Here is a 24,408-nt window from a genome sequence, read left to right as displayed (position 1 = left end):
GTCCTCAGATACTAACTCGCTGTGTAACCAGAGGCAGTTCACTTAATTTGGTTTGCCTTAGATTCCTCATGTATAAGTATAATGATAGTACCTAACTCGCAGAGTGATTGTGTCAATGGAGATAATTAATTAGAATTATTTAGTGTTTAGTACAATGAATAGTACGTAGTAGCTGTTATGTAAATATCAGTGATCATTATTACTTCGTTTCTTCACAGGATTTAACTTCAGGAGTTTGGACTTGAGATACACGGACAATTTCTATAGCTTGACAGATAAATTCTCAATTGATTTTGTTGAATCTCATAGAAGTTAATTTATTTGACCAGGAAGTAGTGTCTAAAAGCTGAACTCTCAGGGTCTGCTTATGCTGCCTAATATGAAGATTATTCATATATGGTATTGGCAAAATATTTTGCTGAATAGCAGAGTATTTGATCTGCAATATTCCTTCATTCAGATTTTTTTTCCTTCATTGCTGTGGTATACATGAGCATGTTTTAGTTATTTCAGAATTGTTACAGTTATGGTACAGTTCAAGTCTTTCCTTGTCTTTTCAGAGTTAAATTGTTCTTCTTGCCCAAAGGAATATTTTGACCACCTTCATATATCAGAAACTAAAATTAAGAAGTTGATCACATATAGTAAGCTGATTTGGTGTCACTTTCATCTAGCATATTTTTCGCTTAGGTTATTTTAGGGCTGATACATGTTTTAAAAAGGTATGTTTTGATTTATGTTCTTTGGAGTTTGGGGAGAAGGCAGGATTTGTCTGGAAGTTCATACAAAGAAAGTTGCAGATAATATGATAGATGCAACAGATAAAACCTGGAGTCCAGACCTAATGTCTGGGTTTACAGGGACTGGGTTCAATTTTGGCAAAGGTTTCATGAGAGAGAGGGTAAGGGTTCTCACAAAATTTTCCCTTTGGCTTATGTCACCCAGGGCTTCCCTTGGGAACATCATAATATAGCTCATGTCTCGGTAGAAAAAAAAGAGAGCTTTCAGCTCTCATGAAAACAAATACTCAGACTAACAATACATTGAATACTGAACAGGTTTTATTTTACCTTACAAAAACTCTAAACACAAAGGTCTTAAAGATCCAGTAAACCGTCAAAAACATTCTTCTTCACTGACCTGATGAGTCTCACCTTCCCCAGGGGAGAATGGTAACAATTGTCCACTTTATGAAGGACCCTAGACTCAGTGTTCCATTGTAAGGGGACAGCATTTAGGGTTTTTGGAAAAATCAATTCTCACTCCCTAGGGTGCTCAAGGGGCTCCTGTAGCCTTCTGACTTGTAGAAGAATCATCCTGTGATTGAAGCACCATTTAACAACGAAAGCACCAGGAATTCCTAAAAAGTCAACTCCTCCTCTCCCTCAAATTCCAATCTGCCTCACCCATGGAGTGACGCAATTTAACACAACTGAGAATTTTAAGAAAAGGGACTAGTACCCTAGTTTTGCCACTTATTATCTATATGACCATGGACAAATCATCTAATCCAATTTCCTATACAAAATAAAAAGTTTAGATTACAGTCTAACAAGACTAAAGTACTGTTATCTAGTTATTCAATGATTCATTTATTGATATATCTAAGGAGAAAAGCGCAAGAGATGACCACTTTTAAAAATGTAAACAAAAGAGATACAAGGATGTTAATTTTTAATTCTATTAAGATATTAGTCAAAACTGTAGCCAGTGGTAATGTTTTTTTACCTCTTTCACTATCAATTTTGGGTAGCCTTTTTGTTTAGTATGACCTTTCAGTGATGTGGGAGTGAAATGTACTTGTCTGCTTGCTTTTGGACCAAACATTTTAGGCAATTAGTCCTTTTAAATTATGCCTAGAAACATTTAATTGATGAAAGTTTAATTTTATTCTAACAGTGGGATCCAGTTTTCATCTTTTATTACTTCCTGCCATGCTAATTTCAGAACAAAGCCCCTGTTGCTTTAAAGAGAGCTAGAATCATCACCCCATGGTATCATATAGGGTGAAAAAAAGACTCCTTTTTGTAGATCATTGTACTTTCTTCACATTTTCAGACTATGCTTTTCATGTTGATAAATCCAGTGTTACAGGAAACATTTTTGAATATGTGACAATATTTTTAGAACAATTAATATTTACTTTTGCAGATGATGGCTGATCTTATGTTCAGAAAACAGGAATATGAACAAGCAGTATTTCATTTCCAACAGCTTTTGGAACGCAAGCCAGGTAAATATTTTCTATATGTACTTTCAAAATGGAAAAATAATACTAAGCTCCTGTTCTTATAGATATTAGACATGAATAATTTATCACAATCTTTTTTGGAATGCTGTTAAAATAATACTTAAATATGCATTTCTGTGAAATTTCTGTCATTGAAAAGGATTTCTGGTTGAAGGTAAGTCCAGTAAGCCTTTTGGTTGTTCCCAGGTCCTATGACTTCACTTAGGAGTTATGTAATCCTGAGATAATATAACCAGCACAGTTAGTTTTTCTTAATGTATGAACAGCTCAAAGAAGTGAAAATGATACCCCCAAGTATATTTACTTAATGAAAATGCATTTGAGTATTTAGATAACCATATATGCCATTAACTTCTCTTTTTACTTATACTTGAATCTGTTATCATCTCTGAGGGCACTCTACTTATGCACATTGCTAGAGAACATGAGATTTCATGATTTATAGGCACATAGGATTACCAGGAGATTATTGACACTGTATTGAAAAGATAAACTTTTCAACCTGGGGTAAAGCGGTACTAGGAACTCAGGATCACTGAAAACTTTGAGCAGTTTCTCAAATGTCACATATCTTGCTTTCCTCTTCTTCCTCATTTCTGGGTCCTGATGATTGTCCATTTGCCAGTATTCACCCAAGGTATGTATGCTGATGTACTACTGACTCAAAAGCCTACCCATCTAATTCTTCATCTGCTTGAGTTTTCCTATATGGATTGCTAGGCTAATTTGTTTTATGTGTCTGTAAAACTCTTTGATCCACACTGTCTGTAATGTTCTTGGAATTAATTTAATAATTTCAGTGCCATCTAAGAACAGGAACATCTGGAAACACCTCTATTCATGAGTAATCCTTTTTCCATTTGGACCTTGAGCAAAGCTTCCTCTGTGACACTGGCAAGCACCTTTGGCATACCTCTGATTCTACTTGTTATTGACACTTCAGACACTCTTTGTAAAACATTATCTATTTGCATCTGTCAAAGAGTCTTTTATGATCTTAACATATGCATGGAAAATACTTTATGGAGAATTTTAAAAGACTTAAAGGTTGCATTTGATTCAGCAGAACAAAATGCAATTTTTAAATCTTTTAAAATTTTCCATAAAGTATTTTCCATGCATATGTTAAGATCATTTTTCAATGAGTATTTGAAGTATTAATAACAAGTAGAAGAGAGAGTGAAAACCCTGAAGGACAGTATCATTTTTGGTTACAAGTAATCAGTGACCCTGAGGAACAGTATCAGTTAAAATTTCACAATATCAGAGGCCCTTCTGGTTAAGGATCAGAATGCAGATCAGGAAAGCAGTGACTATATCTCTTCCCTAGATTACATCACCTTGGAAGCACCAAAAACGTTTTAAAATGCAAAATTGGTCAAGTGGGGAAAAAAAGGCACAAAAACCCTCTGATGGACATAATTCCTCAAAAATTAGAATTAGGCAAGTGGAAGCTAATGACTACATGAGACATCAAGAAATAATAAGACAAAGGATAAAAATAGAAGAAAATGTGAAATATTTCATCAGAAAAATAACTGCACTAAAAAATAGATCAAGGAGAGATCATTTAAGAATTATTGGGTTACCTGAAAGTCATGAAGAAAGAAAGAGCCTAGATGTCACATTTCAAGAAATTATCAAGGAAAATTGCTCCAATATCTTAGAAACAGAGGATAAAATAGAAATGGAAAGAAGCCACTGATCATGACCTGAAAGAGATACCAAAATGAAAATTTCCAAGAATATCATAACTAATTTCCAGTGTTCCCACGTCAAAGAGTAAGTACTTCCAGCAGCCAGAAGGAACCACAATCAGGATCATACAAGATTTAGCAGCTATCACAGAGAGCTTAGAATATGATACTCCCAAGCAAAACACCTGGAATTACACTCAAGAATAACCTACACAGCAAAACTGAGTATGATCTTGCAAAGGAAAAAGATGAATATTTAATGAAATAGAGGACTTTTCAAGCATTCCTGATGAAAAGACCAGAGCTGAACAACAACAAAAAAAAATGTGACTTTCAAATAAAAGACTTAAGAGAAACATAAAAGGTAAACTTGAAAGAGAAATCATAAGGGACCCATAAGGTTCACCCGTTTACATGTAAACACATGTTCACATATATATACACTCATATATACATATACATAAAAATATGAAAATGATGGATATAGCTTGTAAGAGCTTTATCATTATTAGGCAATTAGAAAGATTCTACATAGAAGGTGCAGGAGTGAGTCGATTATGTTGAGATGATGTAAAAAAATGGGTAAGAGAGAAACAGGGGATACCCTGGGAAAAGGGGGAAGAGAGAGAAAGAATGGGGGAAAATATATCACATAAAAGAGGTATGCAATAAAGAAATTTTACACTGAAGGGGAAATTGGTGGGGAAGGCTGATAACATTTGAAACTTCACTCACATCTAATTGGTTCAAAGAAAGAAGATACATACATTCATACATACATATATGTACACACGCACACACTCAACACTATCTTACCCAATAAAGAAGTAGAAAAGGAAGAACAAAAGGGAAATGGGGAAAAGGGATGTCAAAGAGGCAAATAAAAGAAAGCAGTGGTCAGAAGGAAAGCAGACTCTAGAGGAGGCACAGGATGAAAAGACAGAGTGAAGGAAAAACAGAAGAAAATAGGATGGAGTGAAATACAGTTAATAATCATAACTGAGTATGAATGGGATGAACTTGCCCATAAAACAGAAGCAAATAGCTGAATAGATTAGAAACCAGAATCCAGCAATATGTTATTTACAAGAAACACACTTGAAATAGACACATGCAGTTTAAGATAAAGGGCTGGGGCAGAATCTGTTATGCTTCAGTTTAAGTAAAAAAGGCAGAGAGTAGCAATCGTGATCTCAGGCAAATCAAAATAGAACTAATTAAAAGGTATAAGAAGGAAAACGACATCTAGACAATGAAGAAATATTGCCGCTAGACATATATGCACCAAATGACATGGCACCCAAATTACTAAAGGAAAAGTTAAATGACTTACAGAAGTAAAAAGGCAGTAAAACTATACTAGTGAGTAACCTTAACTTTCCCCTCTCAGAACTGGATAAAGCTAACCATAAACTAAATAAGAAAGAAGTCAAGGAGATGAATAGAATCTTTGAAAAGTTAGATACCATAGATATTGAGAAAACCAAATGGAAGTAGAAAGGAGCATACCTTTTTTTCAGTTGTATGTGGCACCATCATAAAAATTGACCATATATTATGGCATTAAAAACTTCACAATCAAATGTAGAAAAGCAGAAATATTAAATATACCTTATTCAAACAGTAAGCATAGATTAAAAATTGATTGGAAACTAAATAATCTAATCCTAAAGAATGAATGGGTCAAAGAACAAATCATAGAAACAATTTTATTAAAGAGAATGACAACAAACAATTTTATTAAAGAGAATGACAACAATGAGACAATATTCCAGAATTTGTGGGATGCAGCCAAAGTAGCACTTAGGGGAAAATCTCATCTCTAAAAGTATAAATGAGAGCAAGAGTAGATCAGTGAATTGAGTGTATAACTAAAAACCTACAAAAAGAACAAATTAAAAATTTTCAATTAAACACCAAAATGTAAATCCTGAAAATTAAAGGAGAGACTAATAAATTTGAAAGTTTAAAAAACTGAACTAATAAATAAAACTAAGAGCTGGTTTTATGGAGGGACAAAAAAATAAGTAAGCCATTAGTATATATGAGTTTAACAAAAAGAAAACCAAATTGCGAGTAACAAAAATTAAAAGAGTGGATGAACCACCAATGGAGATAAAATTAAATTATTAGGAGCCATTTTGCCAAATTATATACCAATAAAACTGACAATCTAAGTGAAATGTATGAATATTTATAAAAATATAAATTCCCCAGGTTAACAGAAGAGGAAGTAGAATACATAAATAATCCTATCTTAGAAAAATAAATTGAACAAGCTATCAATGAGCTCTGTAAGGAAAAATCTCCAGGACCAGATGGATTTACAAGTGAATTCTGCCAAACATTTAAGGAGCAACTAATCCCAAAAAAGGAAAGTTACAGGGAGTCTTTTTCATTCTAAGAGTCTGCAACAGTAGAGGTTTTTGTTTTTAAAACCTGGCCCTCCTGTCACCCTCTGAAACAGAAAATTGGATTAGGCAGTTGGGAACATTCATGGATCATCACTGCCCACAGTATTGGACCAGGTGCTTATACAAAAGTAGGAGATGTTATCTTCCACTTAGTTTAGAACAGAAGAATTTAAGACCAAACAGGATATAGAGGACATTTTGAAATGCAAAATTTATGATTTTGATTACATTAAATTGAACAGTTTTTGCACAAACAAAACCAATGCAACCAAGATTAGAAGGGAAGCAAAAAGCTGGAAAACAATTTTTACAGCTGGTGTCTCTGATAAAGGCCTCATTTCTGAAATATATAGAGAACTGAGTCAAATTTATAAGAATACAAGTCTTTATTGATAAATTGATAAAATGATCAAAGGATATGAACAGGCAGTTTTCAGATGAAGAAATTAAAGCTATCTATAGTCATATAAAAATGCTCTAAATCACTGTTGATTAGAGAAGAGCAAATCAAAACAACTTGAGGTACCACATCATACCTATCAGATTGGCTAACATGACAAAACAGGAAAAATGACAAATGTTAGAGAAGATGTGGGAAAACTGGAAAATTAATGCATTGTTGTTGGAGTTGTGGACTGATCCAATCATCTTGGGGAGCAATTTGAAACCATGCCCAAAGGACTATAAGACTGTGCATACCCTCTGGCCCTGCAGTACCGCTTCTAGGTCTGTATTCCAAAGAGATCATACAAATGGGAAAGGGATCCACATGTGCAAAAATATTTAAAGCAGCTCTCTTTGTGGTGGCAAAGAATTGGATATTGAAGCGATGCCCATCACTTGGGGAATGGTTGGACAAGTTTTAGAACATGTTCTATTGTGCTGTAAGAAATAATGAGCAGGCAGACTTCAGAAAAACCTGGAAAGACATACATGAACTGATGCTGAGTGAAGTGAGCAGAACCAGAACACTATACACAATAACAGCTACACTGTGCAATGAATAACTTTGATAGGCTCATCTCTTCTTAACAATGCAAGGATCTAAGACAGCTGCAGAAAACTCATGATGGAAAATGCTTCCACATCCAGAAAAAGAACTATGGAGTCTGAATGCATATCAAAGCATATTTGCTCTCTCTCTCTTTTTTTTCTTTCTCGTGTTTTTTCCCATTGGTTCTTTACAATATGACTAAGATGAAAATAGATTTAATATGAATGTATACATAGAGCCTATGTCAAATTGCACATCGTCTTGGGGTGGGGACAGGGGAGAGATGGGGACAAAATTTGAGACTCAAAATCATATGGAAGTGAACGTTGAAAACTAAAAATAAATAAATAAATTTAATATTTTTTTTTAAAAGATAAAGAAATAGAACTCCTAGTTTGCCAACTATCAGATATTGTCATCTGCAACTTAGTTACCTGATTATCCCTTTATAGACAGCAAACATCCCTACCCTTCAAGTATAAATATAAACTTTAAAAATATATATTTATAAACCTATATGCATTTATAATTCTACACAAAATATAAATATGTGAATACATTTATATAAATATAAAAGAGGATGTGGAGGTCAAAAGTGATGTGGCATATAGATTCTGATTTCTGTAGTATGGAAATATTCAGGAATGATTCCATAGTGAAATGTGGCTCATACACTTAGTCAAGTAAGCAAAGAAATGAGTGACAAATCCCAATGAATGTACATATTCTGGATTTGATGGTGTAGACTTTGACTGCCAGGATCAGGCTGGCTACCAGTATAATTATCCATCCAATGGTTCAGCCAGTCATCAAATAATACATTTTTATCCATCATAATATGGTTTCATGTTTACCTTTGAAACATACTTTCAAGAATGTTTAAAACTTCATTTATCATTTTGTTCAAATCTTAAATATTGTGTGTTGCCAGACAATTACACAACGCTATCTCGCTTAATTGATCTACTAAGAAGAGCTGGAAAACTTGAAGATGTTCCAAGATTTCTTTTGATGGCTGAGAAACATAATGCCAGAGCCAAATTTGAGCCAGGATTTAATTACTGTAGAGGACTTTATCTTTGGTAAATAAATTTCTTTTATAACAGTTTATTTTAATTCTACCACTGTGTTAAACTGAAATTCACTTTTTTTATTCCATAATCTGAACATTCTGAATATTCTTACACTTTATATTTGACATACAAAATAGAAATTTAATTAAAAGTTTAATCATAGTAGTTGGTTACTTGAATGAAAAAAAGCAGTAAATACTTTGTTGTTTGTTGTTTTTAACCCTATTAAGGTATACTGGAGAACCAAATGATGCACTTCGACATTTTAATAAAGCCCGGAAAGACAGTGACTGGGGTCAAAATGCCATTTATAACATGATAGAAATCTGTTTGAACCCAGATAATGAAACTGTTGGAGGTGAAGTATTTGAAAATCTAGATGGAGACCTAGGGTGAGTCACTGAAAATCCATCATTCTTTTCATTATTAACAGCTTGGCCAGGAGAAAGAGATAGAGCCAGTGTACAAGGAAAAGTAATGTTCTAGTGAGAGTACTACCAAAAGGTCAGAAAAACTGGTCTCAGCTGCACAACTGACCTTTTGGTCTCTGGAGCAGAGACAGAGAAAGCATTTGGAGTTTCACCGAATCAGAACTGACTTTAATTGTAAAAATTATCTGTAACTGCCAGATTCATCTTCTAGAACAATCCTGGCATTCACTTGTTCAAAAGTCTTAAATGGTTCCCGTTGCTTTTAGAATAAAGTCCAAACTTTTCAGTCCAGAATTCAGATTTGTTTCTCCAGCCTTATTTCATACCACTTAACTTGTCAGTACTCTACATTTCAGTTAAACTGAACTTACTGAGTATTTTGGGCTCCCCTCTATTCACATCTTCATTTATGTTCTTTCTGCCAGTACCTCTTTCAAGTACCTTCCTAAATGCTACCTCTTCCATTAAAACTTTTTTGATCCCTACCCATACTAAAGTGTGAACTCTCTTTCCCTAGAACTCTTCTCATAGCTTTTTTTCTACATCTGTTTAGATTTTGTTCATTCGACTTGTGATATAGTTCTTTGTAGTCTTATGTTGTCTGTCTATTGGATTACAAATTACTTGAGGAAGGTACTGTAGCATATACATCTAGCATCCCCTGCATCACTGAACATACTGCCTTATACATAGTAGGCATTCAGTCATATATTGAATTAAAATGGATTTAATTAGTTGGAAAAAAGCAGTATAACTTGTAGAATTTTTAGTCAGAACATTCTTATCTAAATAGTAGCCAAATATCAGTCAGCAAATACTGAGTATGATATTTTTTCAGTTCTCCAACGTAAAGTATCGTTAAGAACAAAGAAAAAATATAAAAAATGATCCTTGATCTCCAGAAGCCTCCCATGTAGTTGAAGGATAAGATCTATACCCATGAAATAATTTAGTAACACTGGAACATAGTGTTTCATTAAGTACCAAAATGAATCTAAAGACAAGAAATGAATTTGGAATACAATGAGACTTACGTGGGTTGTGGTGCTTAAGGAAGATTTCCTGGGAGATAGTAGGACTTAAACTGAACTTTGGAGGATAACTGGAATTTAGAAGGGTATTTTCAGGTGGGGGGAAGGGCAGAAGCACACAGATGAGTAGGCTGAAGCCTAGTTGGGGAAACCAACTAGATCAACCTGTCTAGAATAAGCCAGGGAAGAAGAAGAAAAATAGGAGGTTAGACTGGAAAGACAGGTTGGAGACAGGACATTATCCATTAAATAGCAGGACAGGGAATTCAAGAAGCAGGGAAATGATAGAATAAAAGCAGTGTTTTCAGAAAGCAATCTGATAATAGTATGTAAATAGGTTGAAGGTTGAAAATAAGGAAACCTGTTGGATGGTTACTTCAGTAATCATGTCATGAGATGGTGAAGACCTGATAAGACTACAACCTTGGCTGTGGAAAGGAAAGGACACAAGAATCTGTGCAGTTAGCTGTGAGAACAGCTGAAAAACTCCTCAAAAAAGGTTATATGAGAGAGTATAATGTTACATGTGATAGAACATCCAGGTGGAAAAGTGCAGTAATTAGATGGAAATGCAGAATCAGAACTCTGTGAGGTCTTGGTTAAAGATAAAGATTTGGTTATCATTTGCATACAGAAGATAAGTAAAGCAGAGAGAGCCAATTAGAACTCTTGAGATCCCCAATGGTGAGAGTTTAGAGAAAAGAATAAATGGCCAGGGACCAAACCTGAGGAAAAGCAAACACTGAAGAAGAACAAAAGGGAAAGAAAACAAATAAAGCAATCAGAAAGGTAGAGAACCAGGGTAGTCTAGTGTCACAGAAACCAAGAGGGACAAAGTTTAACAAAGGAGAGGGGCAATTAACTGTGTTAAGTACTATAGAGCAATCAAGGAAAATGAGGACAGAAATATCCACTGAGTTTGGTGGAGACCTTTGGCATCTTTCAAGAATAGTTTTAATAAATTTTGTTTATAAAATATTTAGTAGGTAAAATATCATTGGGCATTCCATGTTCTATTGCAGCCAGAATCTATAACCTATTAATGACCAAAATGCTATTGCTACCTAAATAGGCACACTATTTGACAATGTCACATATGAGGAATTTACTGTTTTTACAAATGTCATGTCATTTGGGGGAAGGAGCTAAGATGGTGGAGTAGAAAGATACTGCATATGCTAGCTCCGAACCCACAGCCCATAAAATACCTGTAAAGAAGAACTCCCAACAAATTTGGGAGCAGCAGAAGCCACAGAACAACAGAGTACAGGAGATTTCTGTTCCAGAGAGACCTGAAAAACTGACAGGAAAGGTCCCTCACGCACTGGACCTGGGGCAGAGCCCAGCCCTGCCTTGGCTGCGTGGGACCGAGAGGAGCAGATCCCAGCAGGCTTCAGGGACAGAATCTCCAGTGGCCGAGCAGGTCCCTCCACCCACAGGCACCAGAGGTCAGTGAGAGGGTCTTTATGGCTCGATGAGAGGGGACTGGGGTGTCTCCATAACTCAGGCCCCCTCGTGAGGCAGCAGCAGACAGGGGCTCCCAAAGCAGGCAGGAGCCCAGAACCACTATCGAAGGTCTCAGCATAAACCCTCTGAGGGAACTGAGCCCTGAGTGGCGGCCCTGCCCCCACAGCTGAACTTAATCTCACACTGAATAGCAGCACCCCCCTCCAAAAGCCCTGAGGCTGGGAAGCAGCATTTGAATCTCAGACCCCAAGCACTGGCTGGGCGGATCTGGAGGCGAGGTGGGTGTGGAGAAGAAGTCACTGGCTGGGAAAATGCCCAGAAAAGGGAAAAAAAATAAGACCATAGAAGGCTGCTTTCTTGGTGAACAGATATCTCCTCCCATCCTTTCAGATGAGGAAGAACAATACTTACCATCAGGGAAAGACATAAAAGTCAAGGCTTCTGTATCCCAAACATCCAAAAGAAATATTCCATGGGCTCAGGCCATGGAAGAGCTCAAAAAGGATTTTGAAAATCAAGTTAGAGAGGTGGGGGAAAAACTGGGAAGAGAAATGAGAGAGATGCAAGAAAAGCATGAAAAGCAGGTCAACACCTTGCTAAAGGAGACCCAAAAAAATGCTGAAGAAAATAACACCTTGAAAAATAGGCTAACTCAATTGGCAAAAGAGGTTCAAAAAGACAATGAGGAGAAGAATGCTTTCAAAAGCAGAATTAGCCAAATGGAAAAGGAGGTTCAAAAGCTCACTGAAGAAAATAGTTCTTTCCAAATTAGAATGGAACAGATGGAGGCCAATGACTTTATGAGAAACCAAGAAATCACAAAACAAAGCCAAAAGAATGAAAAAATGGAAGATAATGTGAAATATCTCATTGGAAAAACAACTGACCTGTAAAATAGAATCAGGAGAGACAATTTAAAAATTATGGGACTACCTAAAAGCCATGATCAAAAAAAAGAGCCTAGACATCATCTTTCATGAAATTATCAAGGAAAACTGCCCTGATATTCTAGAACCAGAGGGCAAAATAAGTATTCAAGGAATCCACTGATCACTGCCTGAAAGAGATCCAAAAAGAGAAACTCCTAGGAACATTGTGGCCAAATTCCAGCGTTCCCTGGTCAAGGAGAAAATATTGCAAGCAGCTAGAAAGAAAGAATTCAAGTATTGTGGAAATACAATCAGGATAACACAAGATCTAGCAGCTTCTACATTAAGGGATAGAAGGGCATGGAATATCATATTCCAGAAGTCAAGGAACTAGGACTAAAACCAAGAATCACCTACCCAGCAAATCTGACTATAATACTTCAGGGGAAAAAATAGTCTTTCAATGAAATAGAGGACTTTAAAGCATTCTTGATGAAAAGACCAGAGCTGAAAAGAAAATTTGACTTTCAAACACAAGAATGAAGAGAAGCATGAAAGGGTAAATAGCAAAGAGAAATCATAAGGGACTTACTAAAGTTGAACTATTTACATTCCTACAGGGAAAAACAATATTTGTAACTCTTGAAACTTTTCAGTATCTGGATAGTTGGTGGGATTACATACACACACACACACACACACACACACACACACACAGAGAAACAGAGCACAGAGTAAATGGAATAGGATGGGATCATATCTTAAAAAAATGAAATTAAGTGGTGAGAGAGATATATTGGGAGGAGAAAGGGAGAAATGAAATGGGGCAAATTATCTCTCATAAAAGAGGCAAGCAAAAGACTTTTTAGTGGAGGGAAAAAGAGGGGAGGTGAGAGAAAAACATGAAGTTTACTCTCATCACATTCAACTAAAGGAAGGAATAAAATGCACACTCATTTTGGTATGAAAACCTGTCTTACAATACAGGAAAGTGGCAGGATAAGCAGGGTGGGGGGGATGATGGAAGGGAGGGCAATGGGAGGAGGGAGCAATTTGAAGTCACCACTCTTGGGGAGGGACAGGATCCAAAGAGAGAATAGAAGCAATGGAGAGCAGTATAAGATGGAGGGAAATATAGTTAGTCTTACACAGCACGACTATCACGGAAGTCATTTGCAAAATTACACAGATATGGCCTATATTGAATTGCTTGCCTTCCCAAAGGGAATGGGTGGGGAGGGAGGGATGAAGAGAAGTTGGAACTCAAAGTTTTAAGAACAACTGTTGAGTACTGTTCTTGCTATTAGGAAATAAGAAATACAGGTAATGGGGTATAGAAAGTTATCTGGCCCTACAGGACAAAAGAGAAGATGGGGACAAGGGAAGGGAGGGATGATAGAAGAGAGGGCAGATTGGTGATAGGGGCAATCAAAATGCTCGGTGTTTTGGGGTGGGGGGAGGGGACAAATGGGGAGAAAATTTGGAACCCAAAATTTTGTGAAAATGAATGTTAAAAGTTAAATAAATAAATTTTTTAAAAAATCATGTCATTTTCATGCTAATAATATTAGCTTGCTAATTTCCCTAGTTTATAACATCTGCTAGACTAACATTCATAACACAGAGGTGTTACCATACATGCAAACATCACATAAATTGCCTTTTTATTCCATAGAAAGTGAAAATTGATGATTGTCTCATTAAGACCTAAGTTCATCTTGTCTTAAAAACATTCTCAGCATTCTTTACTATGTCCGTTATATTAGGAAAAAACTAAATGGCCTGTTTTTAAATAAAAAAAAAAAAAACAAGGCCATTTACATGATGATCTGATTCCAGTTTCAGCAAACCTCATTGAGTAAGCAGGAGGGAGTGATTTTCTCTGTGTGGGTGTGTGTGTGTGTGTGTGTGTGTGTGTGTGTGTGTGTGTGTGTGTGTGTGTGTGTGTGTGTGTGTGTGTGTGTGTGTAGTGATACTGTTTTTTTTTTTCATATAGTAATTCCACTGAGAAGCAAGAATCTGTGCAGTTAGCTGTGAGAACAGCTGAAAAACTCCTCAAAGAACTAAAGCCTCAGACTGTCCAAGGCCACATACAACTTCGAATAATGGAGAACTATTGCCTAATGGCAACCAAACAGAAAGCTAATGTTGAGCGAGCATTAAATACCTTCACTGAAATAGCAACTTCAGAGGTTAGTAGTTTGTTTTTTTTTTTATTTAATGAATAAATATTTTCTTTCCAAAGTATTATAGAAGTAAACATTTTGAATAGTTTTTTTTTTATTTCAAAAAATCAGTTCACTTGGTACTTTTTAAATAAATGTTCATTTAGCCAAAAATTCACACAGCAAATCCCTGCTTCAGAAGATAATGTGTTTCTGTGTTTAGAACTGTCATTGATGTGGATATTCTTTAGGAGCTACTATTAGGATGTAAAGAACAGGAAATTCCCAGTGTAGGACGTAAGTTAATTCTCAAGGCAACTGCTGAATGAATCCTCTGGAGAATTTCCAAATTACAAAGGTGTCCTAGTTTGACTCCCTAAGAAAAACGGTTTGGCTGCTGTAAGGTATCCAAGCTTATCAACTGATGTGAACTTGGAATATTTCCAACTGTGAGGATAAATGGGGACAGTGTTGACAATGTGTGCATGTATTACTTATCAGTCATGCAAATAATGACTTGCTTGTATAGGAATACTGCATAAGTTGTAACCACAGGAAACTGATTTTTACCTTCAGCTCTTCCCACTTTCTTCTTTCCTGGGAAGCTTTCAACTGTACCTTTTCTTTCTTAGAAGAGAGAGTGACTCATTTCCCTTCTTAGGCTATGCCAGCTTTTTCCCACCCCTAAGGTAAAACTAAAACAACTTTCTTTTTTTTACTGGAGTTCCATTTTTCTCTTCAGCCACACTACCACATTTCTGCTCTTGGTGTGAAAATGGCAAAGAGGAAATACTAGTTATTACTTTCAGCTGAAAACTAATTCCAAGAATACTCTGTTTTGTACTATTTTGCCACATTGCTGACCACTGAAAACTAGTAATTTGGTATCTCCAGTTGGACATCTGGGCCCTTAGTGGGTTTTTTCCTAGTAGCAAGAATCCTAGTCAAGGCAGTAACTGAATGTTTCCTTGAATGCAGCAAAAAAAATTTATAATAACATTATATTGCTTAAATCCTACTTTTTGTGCCCTAGGAAGGCACCAGACTTTGAGAGCATGTACTGACTGTAGCAGAGAATCCATGATTAATTATGTGATTATGCCTTTAACACAGACAGATCCAGGACTTCCAAATCTTTGTTTCAGAATCACACCAATCTAATTCTGCTAGCTTGGACAAGGACAAGATGCCCCAAGGCTTACTCTGGCTCAAACCCAGAATGGTCTTAAAGGGTTCCCAGCAGCACTCTTTACTTAGACAATCAGTATGGCTGTTTTGACCACAAGATTTCCAACCAACTCTCACTTCTCTATTATGAAATTTTCTGCCTTTGAATATGTCTTGGTACTATTCATTTATTTTAATACCCCTGTCTTTATGTTGCCTTTTGTGTGTAGAGATGATAAATGAAATATTTGCCATTCCTTGGTCTGTCTTTTAACTGTTTACCATATATTTTATAGTCCTCCAACCTCTCTACACCATTTAAATACTGATAAATATTAGTGCCTCCCCTAAAAGTCCCTTTGTGATTCCTCATTGTGGTATAGAGATGATTCTTGGTTCCCAAAGGCTATGCCAGTAGAATATAAGCTTTGGCAGATTTTGCTGTACTGAAAGGCCTTTGGGTAAGGGCCTGGTAGCAAACTCTGTGTGTCATATGGAGATCAACCATGTTAAGTTCATAGACTTAGTATCAGAAAATTAGCCACTAGATAATTAATGATTTTAGCTATTTTAATTCACGTGCCTACCAAGTTACATGCAAGGATTACAATCTGTGACCATGGAAGGAGTAACTACATAAATGCAAATATCACTTCTAAAAGTATTGAAATACAATGGCCAAAAATCTTACTTCACTTTTAATTTTTCATTTCTTAAAAAGTATAAATACTAAAAACTTTTACAAATTTGAAAGGTTAACTGTTTGAATTTGTAAATATTGATCTTTCTTATTAATATTCAACATAATCAGTGTCTTATGTTATAGTTCAGCCATCTCTAAGAAGGCAACATTTAATTCCATCAAAAGTGAAGTACAAACAAAACTTAGAGAGATGCAGGATTCCTGGCTCAGTAAGAAGGCAGATGAAATTCAGTTTTATGCTGTTAGTAACAATCCAAAGAGATTTTATGACTCCCTGAAAGCTATTTATGGACCAAAAACCTATGGTGCATCACAACTACTCAGTGCTGACAGAGTCACATTGATTAGTGATAAGGACATGATCCTAGAGAGATGGGCTGAACATTTCCATAGTGTTCTCAACAGACCATCATCAATCAGTGCTGAGGCCATTGACCATTTACCTCAGGTTGAAGTCAAATCTTGCTTAGCTAAACTTCCAACTGAAGAAGAGGTTTTTAGTGCTATTAGGCTCTTTTCATGTGGCAAAACACCTGGTGCTGATTCTATTGCAGTTGAGATTTACAAGGTAGGGGGACCATTGCCCATACCGAAGCTGACTGAAATACTCCAGGTTATATGGCAAGAGAAGGTTGTCCCCCAGGAGTTCAAGGATGCCTCCATTGTCCATCTCTATAAAGGTAAAGGGAATAGATTGTCCTGCAACAATCACAGGGAGGTCCCTCTCTTCGTCATTGCTGGCAAGATTCTTGCTAGAGTCCTTAATAGGCTGATCTTTTACCTGGAAGATGGTCATCTATCTGAGAGCCAATGGGACTTCAAAAGGACCAAGGAACAGTTGATGTGGTGTTTGCTGCCCAACAACTCCAGGAGCAATGCCAGGAGCAAAACAGAGATCTGTACATTTGTAGATCTGACGAAGGCCTTTGACACTATTAGTCATGAGGGCTTGTGGAAAATTATGGTTGCCCAGAGAAGTTCATCAGCATTGTATGTCAATTTCATGATGGCATGTTTGCCCAGGTTCTGGATAGTAAACAATGCCCTCGTGCCTTCCCAGTAATTAATGGAGTGAAATGGGTTTGCTCTCATGCTTTTTAGCATGATGTTTTCAGCCATGTTGTCAAATGTTTTTGATGATGAATATCTGATCATTGGATTCAGATGGCTCTGGAGCAGAACTGAGGCTGGTGACCTACACAGCCCTCACTCACTCAAATCAAAGTCAAGTGCAAGTCATATCATCATTTCTCTGATGACATGGTCTTCTTCAGCAACAAAGGATGAACACAAATGCTTTCAATGAGGATGAACAAGTCATCAAAGTCAACTACCATACTGATGGTAAGTTCTTCAGTTTGAAAAGGCTATAAGCCAAGACCAAAGTAGAGGGGGTGTTGGTGCATGATTTTCTATTTGCAGATGATTGTGCACTCAATGCAGCCTCTGAAGCTGAGATGCCACAAAGTATGGATCAATTCTCTGCTGCCTATGCTGATTTTGGCCTAATAATCAACACCAAGAAAACACAAGTGCTCCACACCATCCATACGTGGAACCATCAGTTACAACAAATGGAGAAGTTTTGAATGCTGGGGATAAGTTCACTTACCTTGGTAGTGTACTTTCCAGGATTGTACACATTGACAGTGAGGTTGACACGTACATTGCCAGAGCAAGCTTGGTGTTTTAGCTCGAAGAAAAATTTGGGAGAGAAGAAGTATTACACTGACTACCAAACTGAAGGTCTACAGAGCCGTTGTGCTGACCTCATTGTTGTATGCCTGCAAAACATGGATAGTCTACCAGCATCATGCCAGGAAATTGAATCGCTTCCATTTGATCTGTCTTAGAAAGATTCTAAAGATCACCTGGAAGGATAAGGTACCAGACACTGAGGTCCTTGCTCAAACTAAACTGCCAACCATTCAAAGTATGCTTCTGAGAGTGCAACTCTGATGGGCTGACCACATTGCTCGAATGCAAAATGTACGCTTGCCAAAAAGACTATTTTATGGAGAACTCACATGGGGCAGGCAATCACATGGTAGTCAGAAGAAGCGATATAAGAACACTCTCAAGGTCTCTCTAAAGAACTTTGGATTTGATTGTGGGACATGGGAGACACTGGCACTGGACCACTCATCAGGGTATGCCCACATCAGAAAATGTTCTGTGTTCTACAAGCAAAGCAGAATTGAAACACCACAAAGGAAACGTAGGATGCACAAATTTGAAGTGACCCCAAATATTCACATGGACTATCTGTGCCCAATCTGTGGTAGATCATTCTGAGCTCCTATTGGTCTGATCAGCCAGTCAGACACACTGAAACTTCGCTTTATCATAGTAATGTCATTTTGGTCCTCTTTGAGAACAGACAATAACCAACCAACCAATCTTATGTTATATATTGCTCTATTCAGTTCTCAAACTTTGTAGGTAAAAAAACTTTCATCAACTGCTTCTCAGTGACTAAAATGATTGCCTTTGTGATTCTAGCCTTAAGAGTGTCCAAAGAATAAGGTTTTGCTATATGCATAATAATTTTGATGTGACACCCCACACACACAAGAAAAAGTCTACTGGAGAAAAGATAAGATGATCAAGGTGGCCAGGCAAAAATGACTTCCTCTACCGAATTCACCAGTCATCCAGAAAGTGTCATCCAGAAAGTTTTAACACATAATGACTGGGTGCGCCATCTTGTTAAAATTTAAAATATTCAAAAATTCATAAACTAAATATAAAAAATAATTAGCATTCCAATTATTTTTTGAATTTTGTAGCATTCATACTTCTGAAGTTATGAAGACTTAAAATAGCACTGAGATTGTTGGGACATCTTGTATAAGTAAATACTGGTGAGGTCATATTAGTGAGCTCAAAAGAATTTAGCCCTGTATTCTTACATTAGATTACTCTTGTTCTGCTGATAATGTAATTTTGTTTCATTCAGATTTTTGTTCAGTGGTATGAGCAGTTTCATTATCCTTTAGAATATACATTTTAAACATAAAATTGCAAAGTGATATTATTTAACAACAAGGTACTAAAGCACAACCTTCCACTAGCATTCAAACAATGCCCTCAGTAGTTTCATTCTCTTGAAATGTATGTGTGTGGCAGATGGATGACAGCAGCTGCTATATGGAGTGCAGAAGGAGGATAATTACAAGTTTGCCAAGTCTAAGAAAATCTGTAAGAACAGAGTGAAACTCAGTTTCAAGTGATATGTCATAGCTACAGAATGCTGGAAAACAGCACTCAAGTGTGTAACAATCAGAGAGCTCATTGTGCGCAAGGGTGTTATACTCCCCATGAGGTGAGAAAAGAGAAGAAGAGGTAGAACCAGGGCCTGATATCCTTCCTGCTGTCTTGTTGCCGATTACAGCCACCTTCCAAATAATAGACTACACGTCCTGTCATTGTTGGCAGATGTGTCTCTATTCATTTCACTCATGTGCACACATATGAATAACAGTATCATCATAATCTTTTAAGATGTAGATTATGGTGTTATATTAATTCACTTAGCCTTATGTGATCTATATTCTCACCAAAACTGAAAAGACTGTTCGCCACATTTTCCCTTCTAACTGCTGACCATACGCACTTCCACAATATTATGTTATATTATATTATAAAAAATGTTTCCAGGAACACCCATTTAGCACTCCTGTGTGTTCTGTTATTTTGCCACAGTTCAATTGCAGATATATTATCCATGAATGAACTTTGTTCCTTGAAATCATAAATAGTTGGTTATCTCTACTATTTCTCACTTTTATTCCAAAGAGAAAATGTAGTATAGTGAAAAAGAACACAGGATTCGGCATATGAAAACCTGGGTTTAAAGCCTTGCTTGACCACTACCTATGCAGCCAAGTCATTTGACCTCTCTAGCCCTTTAGTTTCCTCCTCAGAAAAAAATGGTAGGGGTGACTTAGACCTCTAAGATCCCTTCTAACTCTAAAATTCCTGTTGTATACATTTTATAAATAGGAATTTGATTTTTCTCATAATTACTTAAAAGAAAAACAATCTATACCAATTTTAGTATTTGGTCAGCACTTGATGAAAGATGAACAAAAGTAAAGGTGAATAAAATAGAGGAAGGGGAGACTAATTTAAAAAGAGGAAAGATAAGGTTACATACATATTTACATGTACACAAATCCATTTCTTGTTATAGTCCAATTTTTAGGAAAACTGATAGAAATGTTAAGTGACTTTTCAACATAAACACTTGAAAAGTAAGACTATGTTTAAAATGCTTGTTTTCACTTTTACAACAAAATATACACCAGAAGTGGAGTCAGACTAATTATCTGGCTTCAGGATATGTTATTTGCATGATTGATTGTGAGATCCATGTTATATGTGCCAGAATTTCTTCATCTAGCTTCTAGTGTAGTGTTCTGAATATGAGGATACAGAATGTCTTTTAACAATGACCATTTCAAATAATTATATATTTCAGAAGTGATGGAACTCAAAATAAGATCATACATTCTGTCAAATTATAATTTTATATTGCATGTAAACAAATAACATATTAGCAAATTTCTCAAGAAAAACTAGTAATCTAATTGTGTATCTACAGTGTCTCAATTTTAAAAGTTTAATTGCAGAAAGATCACATTCCAGCACTTTTGGGGATGGCAACAGCATTTATGATCTTGAAACAGACACCACGAGCCAGAAACCAACTGAAACGAATTTCAAAAATGAATTGGAATCCTATCGATGCTGAGGAGTTTGAAAAGAGTTGGCTGCTGCTTGCTGATATTTATATTCAATCAGCAAAATATGATATGGCAGGTGAACTGCTAAGACGGTGCCTGCGTCATAATAGGGTAAGTAATAAAAGTAATTCCTCTTTATTTTATGAAGTTTTTTTTTAACAAGCTGTACTATTCATTAACTGTTCATTTTCAAGGAGTTTTACATATGTTCCTTTGCAAGAGTTGTGATTGTGGGGTTGGAGTGAAGAATGGAATGCTTATTCTTGGTATGATCAGGAAATAAACTTAAAAAAACAGGACATAAGCAATTTATCTTTGAGAGTTAAAAAAATTAATAACTACAGATACTATTTAGTCATTTTCATTCATATATTTATGCATGTTTCAGGTTTTAGCTGTGAGTATGCAGTATTTACTAAAGGTATTTGTGGGTTGTCAAGTGTTTGCCTCTGATTATCTGTCCTATACAGAGCTAATGAAAATTGCAGAAAAATATCAGTTATGGGTTTCTGCCTTATTTGCTAAAAGAATCACTGAATTTCCTGCAGCCGTATGCTATTCCCATGTATTAGAATACTCTGTGCAAAACATATTTTGTACAAATGCCTTTTCAGGTTTTAATTTGGATTGTTTAATGTAAATGTTAATGTTTAATTGCAAAATGTAGTATAGATTTTTACAGCATAAAGCTCTTTTTAACAAAATTATCCTAAAGCATGCAATTCTCTTACAAGGGGCAAAATTCTTTTAAATAGGCGATTCTTTCATAATTAATTTATCTAATTACACTAAGAGAACTTTGAATTTGCCTTAGTTTCTTGGGGATATTTGTTTTTATATACTTTCATATAAATTATTTCAGAATCTCTGCTATACTAACCTAAACTACAGTTGTAGTTTCAGGTGAATGTATTAGTAAAAACTTTTTCTAGAGTTTAAAGTGAGACCTTCTAGTGAAAGAATATTGTTACTGAATTTTTAGGAAACTTAAAGATGAGCCATTTATCAGTTGATTGTCTTTCCCAAATGATGAAGTATATAAGCATTTTTAACTAGACTTACAAAACACAACTTCGAAAAATCCAAGAAATTGTAGAAATGTATAATCTGGTCGTGTGTCTAGGCTTGACACAGTACAAGAAGAATAGTCTGCTCAGTAATGAGAAGGGTGTGGGGCACACCAAAAATTCAGTTTGATGGCCTGTTGGAAGAGTATGCCTGGATATGGTGGCTTTTTCTAAGACAGCAGCCATACGCCCTGGTTTCCTGTGTCTGTAGATTCAAAAAAAGTGACACTTGGAACAAAGCACCTATTATTCTCTTACCTTCATTTGAAGGCACTTTCATATTGATGGTAATGAAGTAACTCAAAAACAATATAAATACTTCCAGCTATGTGTTAGTTGATGATAAGAGGTTGGAAGAAATAAATTGTATTCTAATTATTGTACTATGGCATTTCTAAACACTTTGGAATCTTTAAGCAGTTGACTGCTTTAATACAAGTAAACAAAAGGGTTTTGAGAATTCTCTCTTCTAAGTACATAGTTTCAAACCGTCTGAATGAAATTTTGGAGGTATTGATTGAGATATATATAAGTTTATACACCACATACACATACACACTACACATGTATATAATTAGAAACATTTTTTTTAGTCTTGCTGTAAAGCCTATGAATATATGGGATATATAATGGAGAAAGAACAAGCTTATAAGGATGCTTCTGTGAATTATGAGATGGCATGGAAATACAGCAATCAGACAAATCCAACAGTCGGTGAGTGTGGTAAAATGATAGTAAGTGGTCACAATTTATTCCTAAATTTTCACTTAGATAGGGTTGGGAGTTTTTGTTTATATATGTCATCCACAACAGAAGCTACAGTAAGAAGTAGCTACTTAAAGAGCTTTCTTTTGAGAGCCCTCCTGAAATGAGAATGTCTTGATATCCTTACTAATCTTTTAACTGCTTATGCTTACAAGGTACAATGTATTAAAACCTTTCATTGTTCACTGTTTCTTTTAACATGTTGTATGTTCGTAAAATCTTAGAGTTGATAATGACCATGAAAAACGTCCCTAGTCTAATTTTCTTCCCAATACAGAAGCACCTAGTTTTTGATCCTAGTTATTCATCCCCTGTGTAGTATCCCAAACATGCCTAATCCCTCTTCCACATGACACATCTTCAAGTACTTGAGGATATCTAGCATGTCCTTCTCAGTTTCATACAAACCAACGATCCCCAGTTTCTTCAATCTTTCCTTATATGAAATAGTTTCCAGTTTACTTATTTTCCTTGCTTCCCACTTACAAACTCCGTGTCTCTCTTAAAATACAATTCCCAGTATTGAGCACAATGCTCAGTTGTAGTTTGACCAGCACAGTTTGCAGATCTAGGCACTATTAGACTAAGCTTCATAAGATATTTAGTAATTGTGGTTTGTCCTTTGACTCACCTCTTACAGTACCTAGCACATAATGGTCATTGTATACACGTTTAATGAACTGACTCAGCATGTGATTGTATTGTACCTTCTTTAGTGGCCATGTTAGATTGGTTTATATTGAACTTGTGTTTGACACTTTCAGGTATTTTTCACTTAAAGTGCTACTTGTTTAAGCATATTTCATGTTGCTCTTACATAAATGATTTTTGAAGCTAAATATAAGACTTTACATCTTTTTCTATTAAATTTTGTCTGGTTTATTTAAATCCATTGTTCAAGTCAACATATTATTTTATTTATTATTTGTTTTCCTCCAAGTCACTCAGAAAACCTCAGGGTTATCTCCTGCTGATCCTACATTTAATTTTGTGTAGGAATTTGATAATTTGAGACACCTTTCTCAATTTTGATTAAGTGGAGGTATATAGTTTAACATGACATTATTTGTGGTGGCACTTAGTGATTTAGATGCACAGTACATTTATCCTGAAATTCTCTGATTTATAATATATCTTAGGATTTGATACATCTTAAGAAATGGGTTTTCACTATATTCTAGTACAGTGTTTCTAAGAATACAAGTTAGAGGTCCCAGAAAACGTTTAGATAACTGAGCATGTTACAAAAACAGAAGTTTGAAATCCCAAAAAGTTCTGTGGTGGTGGCAGCAATTTGATGTGTGAGCCCATTTGGTCTGGCTGGTCTCACTGCTCCAAGTCTCTCCACTTGATTCCATCCTCTACTCAGATGTCAAAGTGATCTTCCCAAAGTGAAAGTCTGTCTATGCCACTCCCCCAGCCAGTAAACTCCAATGACTCCCTGTTACCTCCAAGATAAAAGATAAAAACTTCTGTTTGCTTTTTAAAAGCCCTCCATAAACTGACCCTTTCCCACCTTTCCAGTCTCTTTATGCTCCACATACTCCACAATCCACTGACACTGTC

At 35.9% G+C, this 24,408-nt stretch overlaps 1 protein-coding gene across 2 annotated transcripts in view; it reads left to right on the top strand.

The window, feature by feature from the left end:
• The window catches only part of TTC21B (tetratricopeptide repeat domain 21B), a 106,783-nt gene that overhangs the window by 79,504 nt on the left and 2,871 nt on the right, over nt 1–24,408 (top strand). For both annotated transcript variants that reach the window (XM_072612199.1, XM_072612200.1), the window contains 6 exons: nt 2,152–2,233; nt 8,288–8,438; nt 8,660–8,821; nt 14,224–14,419; nt 20,897–21,121; nt 22,671–22,791. In XM_072612199.1, coding sequence (XP_072468300.1) covers nt 2,152–2,233; nt 8,288–8,438; nt 8,660–8,821; nt 14,224–14,419; nt 20,897–21,121; nt 22,671–22,791 — 937 coding nt within the window. The remainder of the gene's footprint in view (nt 1–2,151; nt 2,234–8,287; nt 8,439–8,659; nt 8,822–14,223; nt 14,420–20,896; nt 21,122–22,670; nt 22,792–24,408) is intronic.

The sequence above is a fragment of the Notamacropus eugenii genome, chromosome 5 (assembly GCF_028372415.1).
Source record: "Notamacropus eugenii isolate mMacEug1 chromosome 5, mMacEug1.pri_v2, whole genome shotgun sequence".
Lineage (NCBI taxonomy): Eukaryota > Metazoa > Chordata > Mammalia > Diprotodontia > Macropodidae > Notamacropus > Notamacropus eugenii.
Note: the sequence above shows the minus strand (reverse complement) of the source record. Positions and strands in the feature narration are given on the sequence as shown.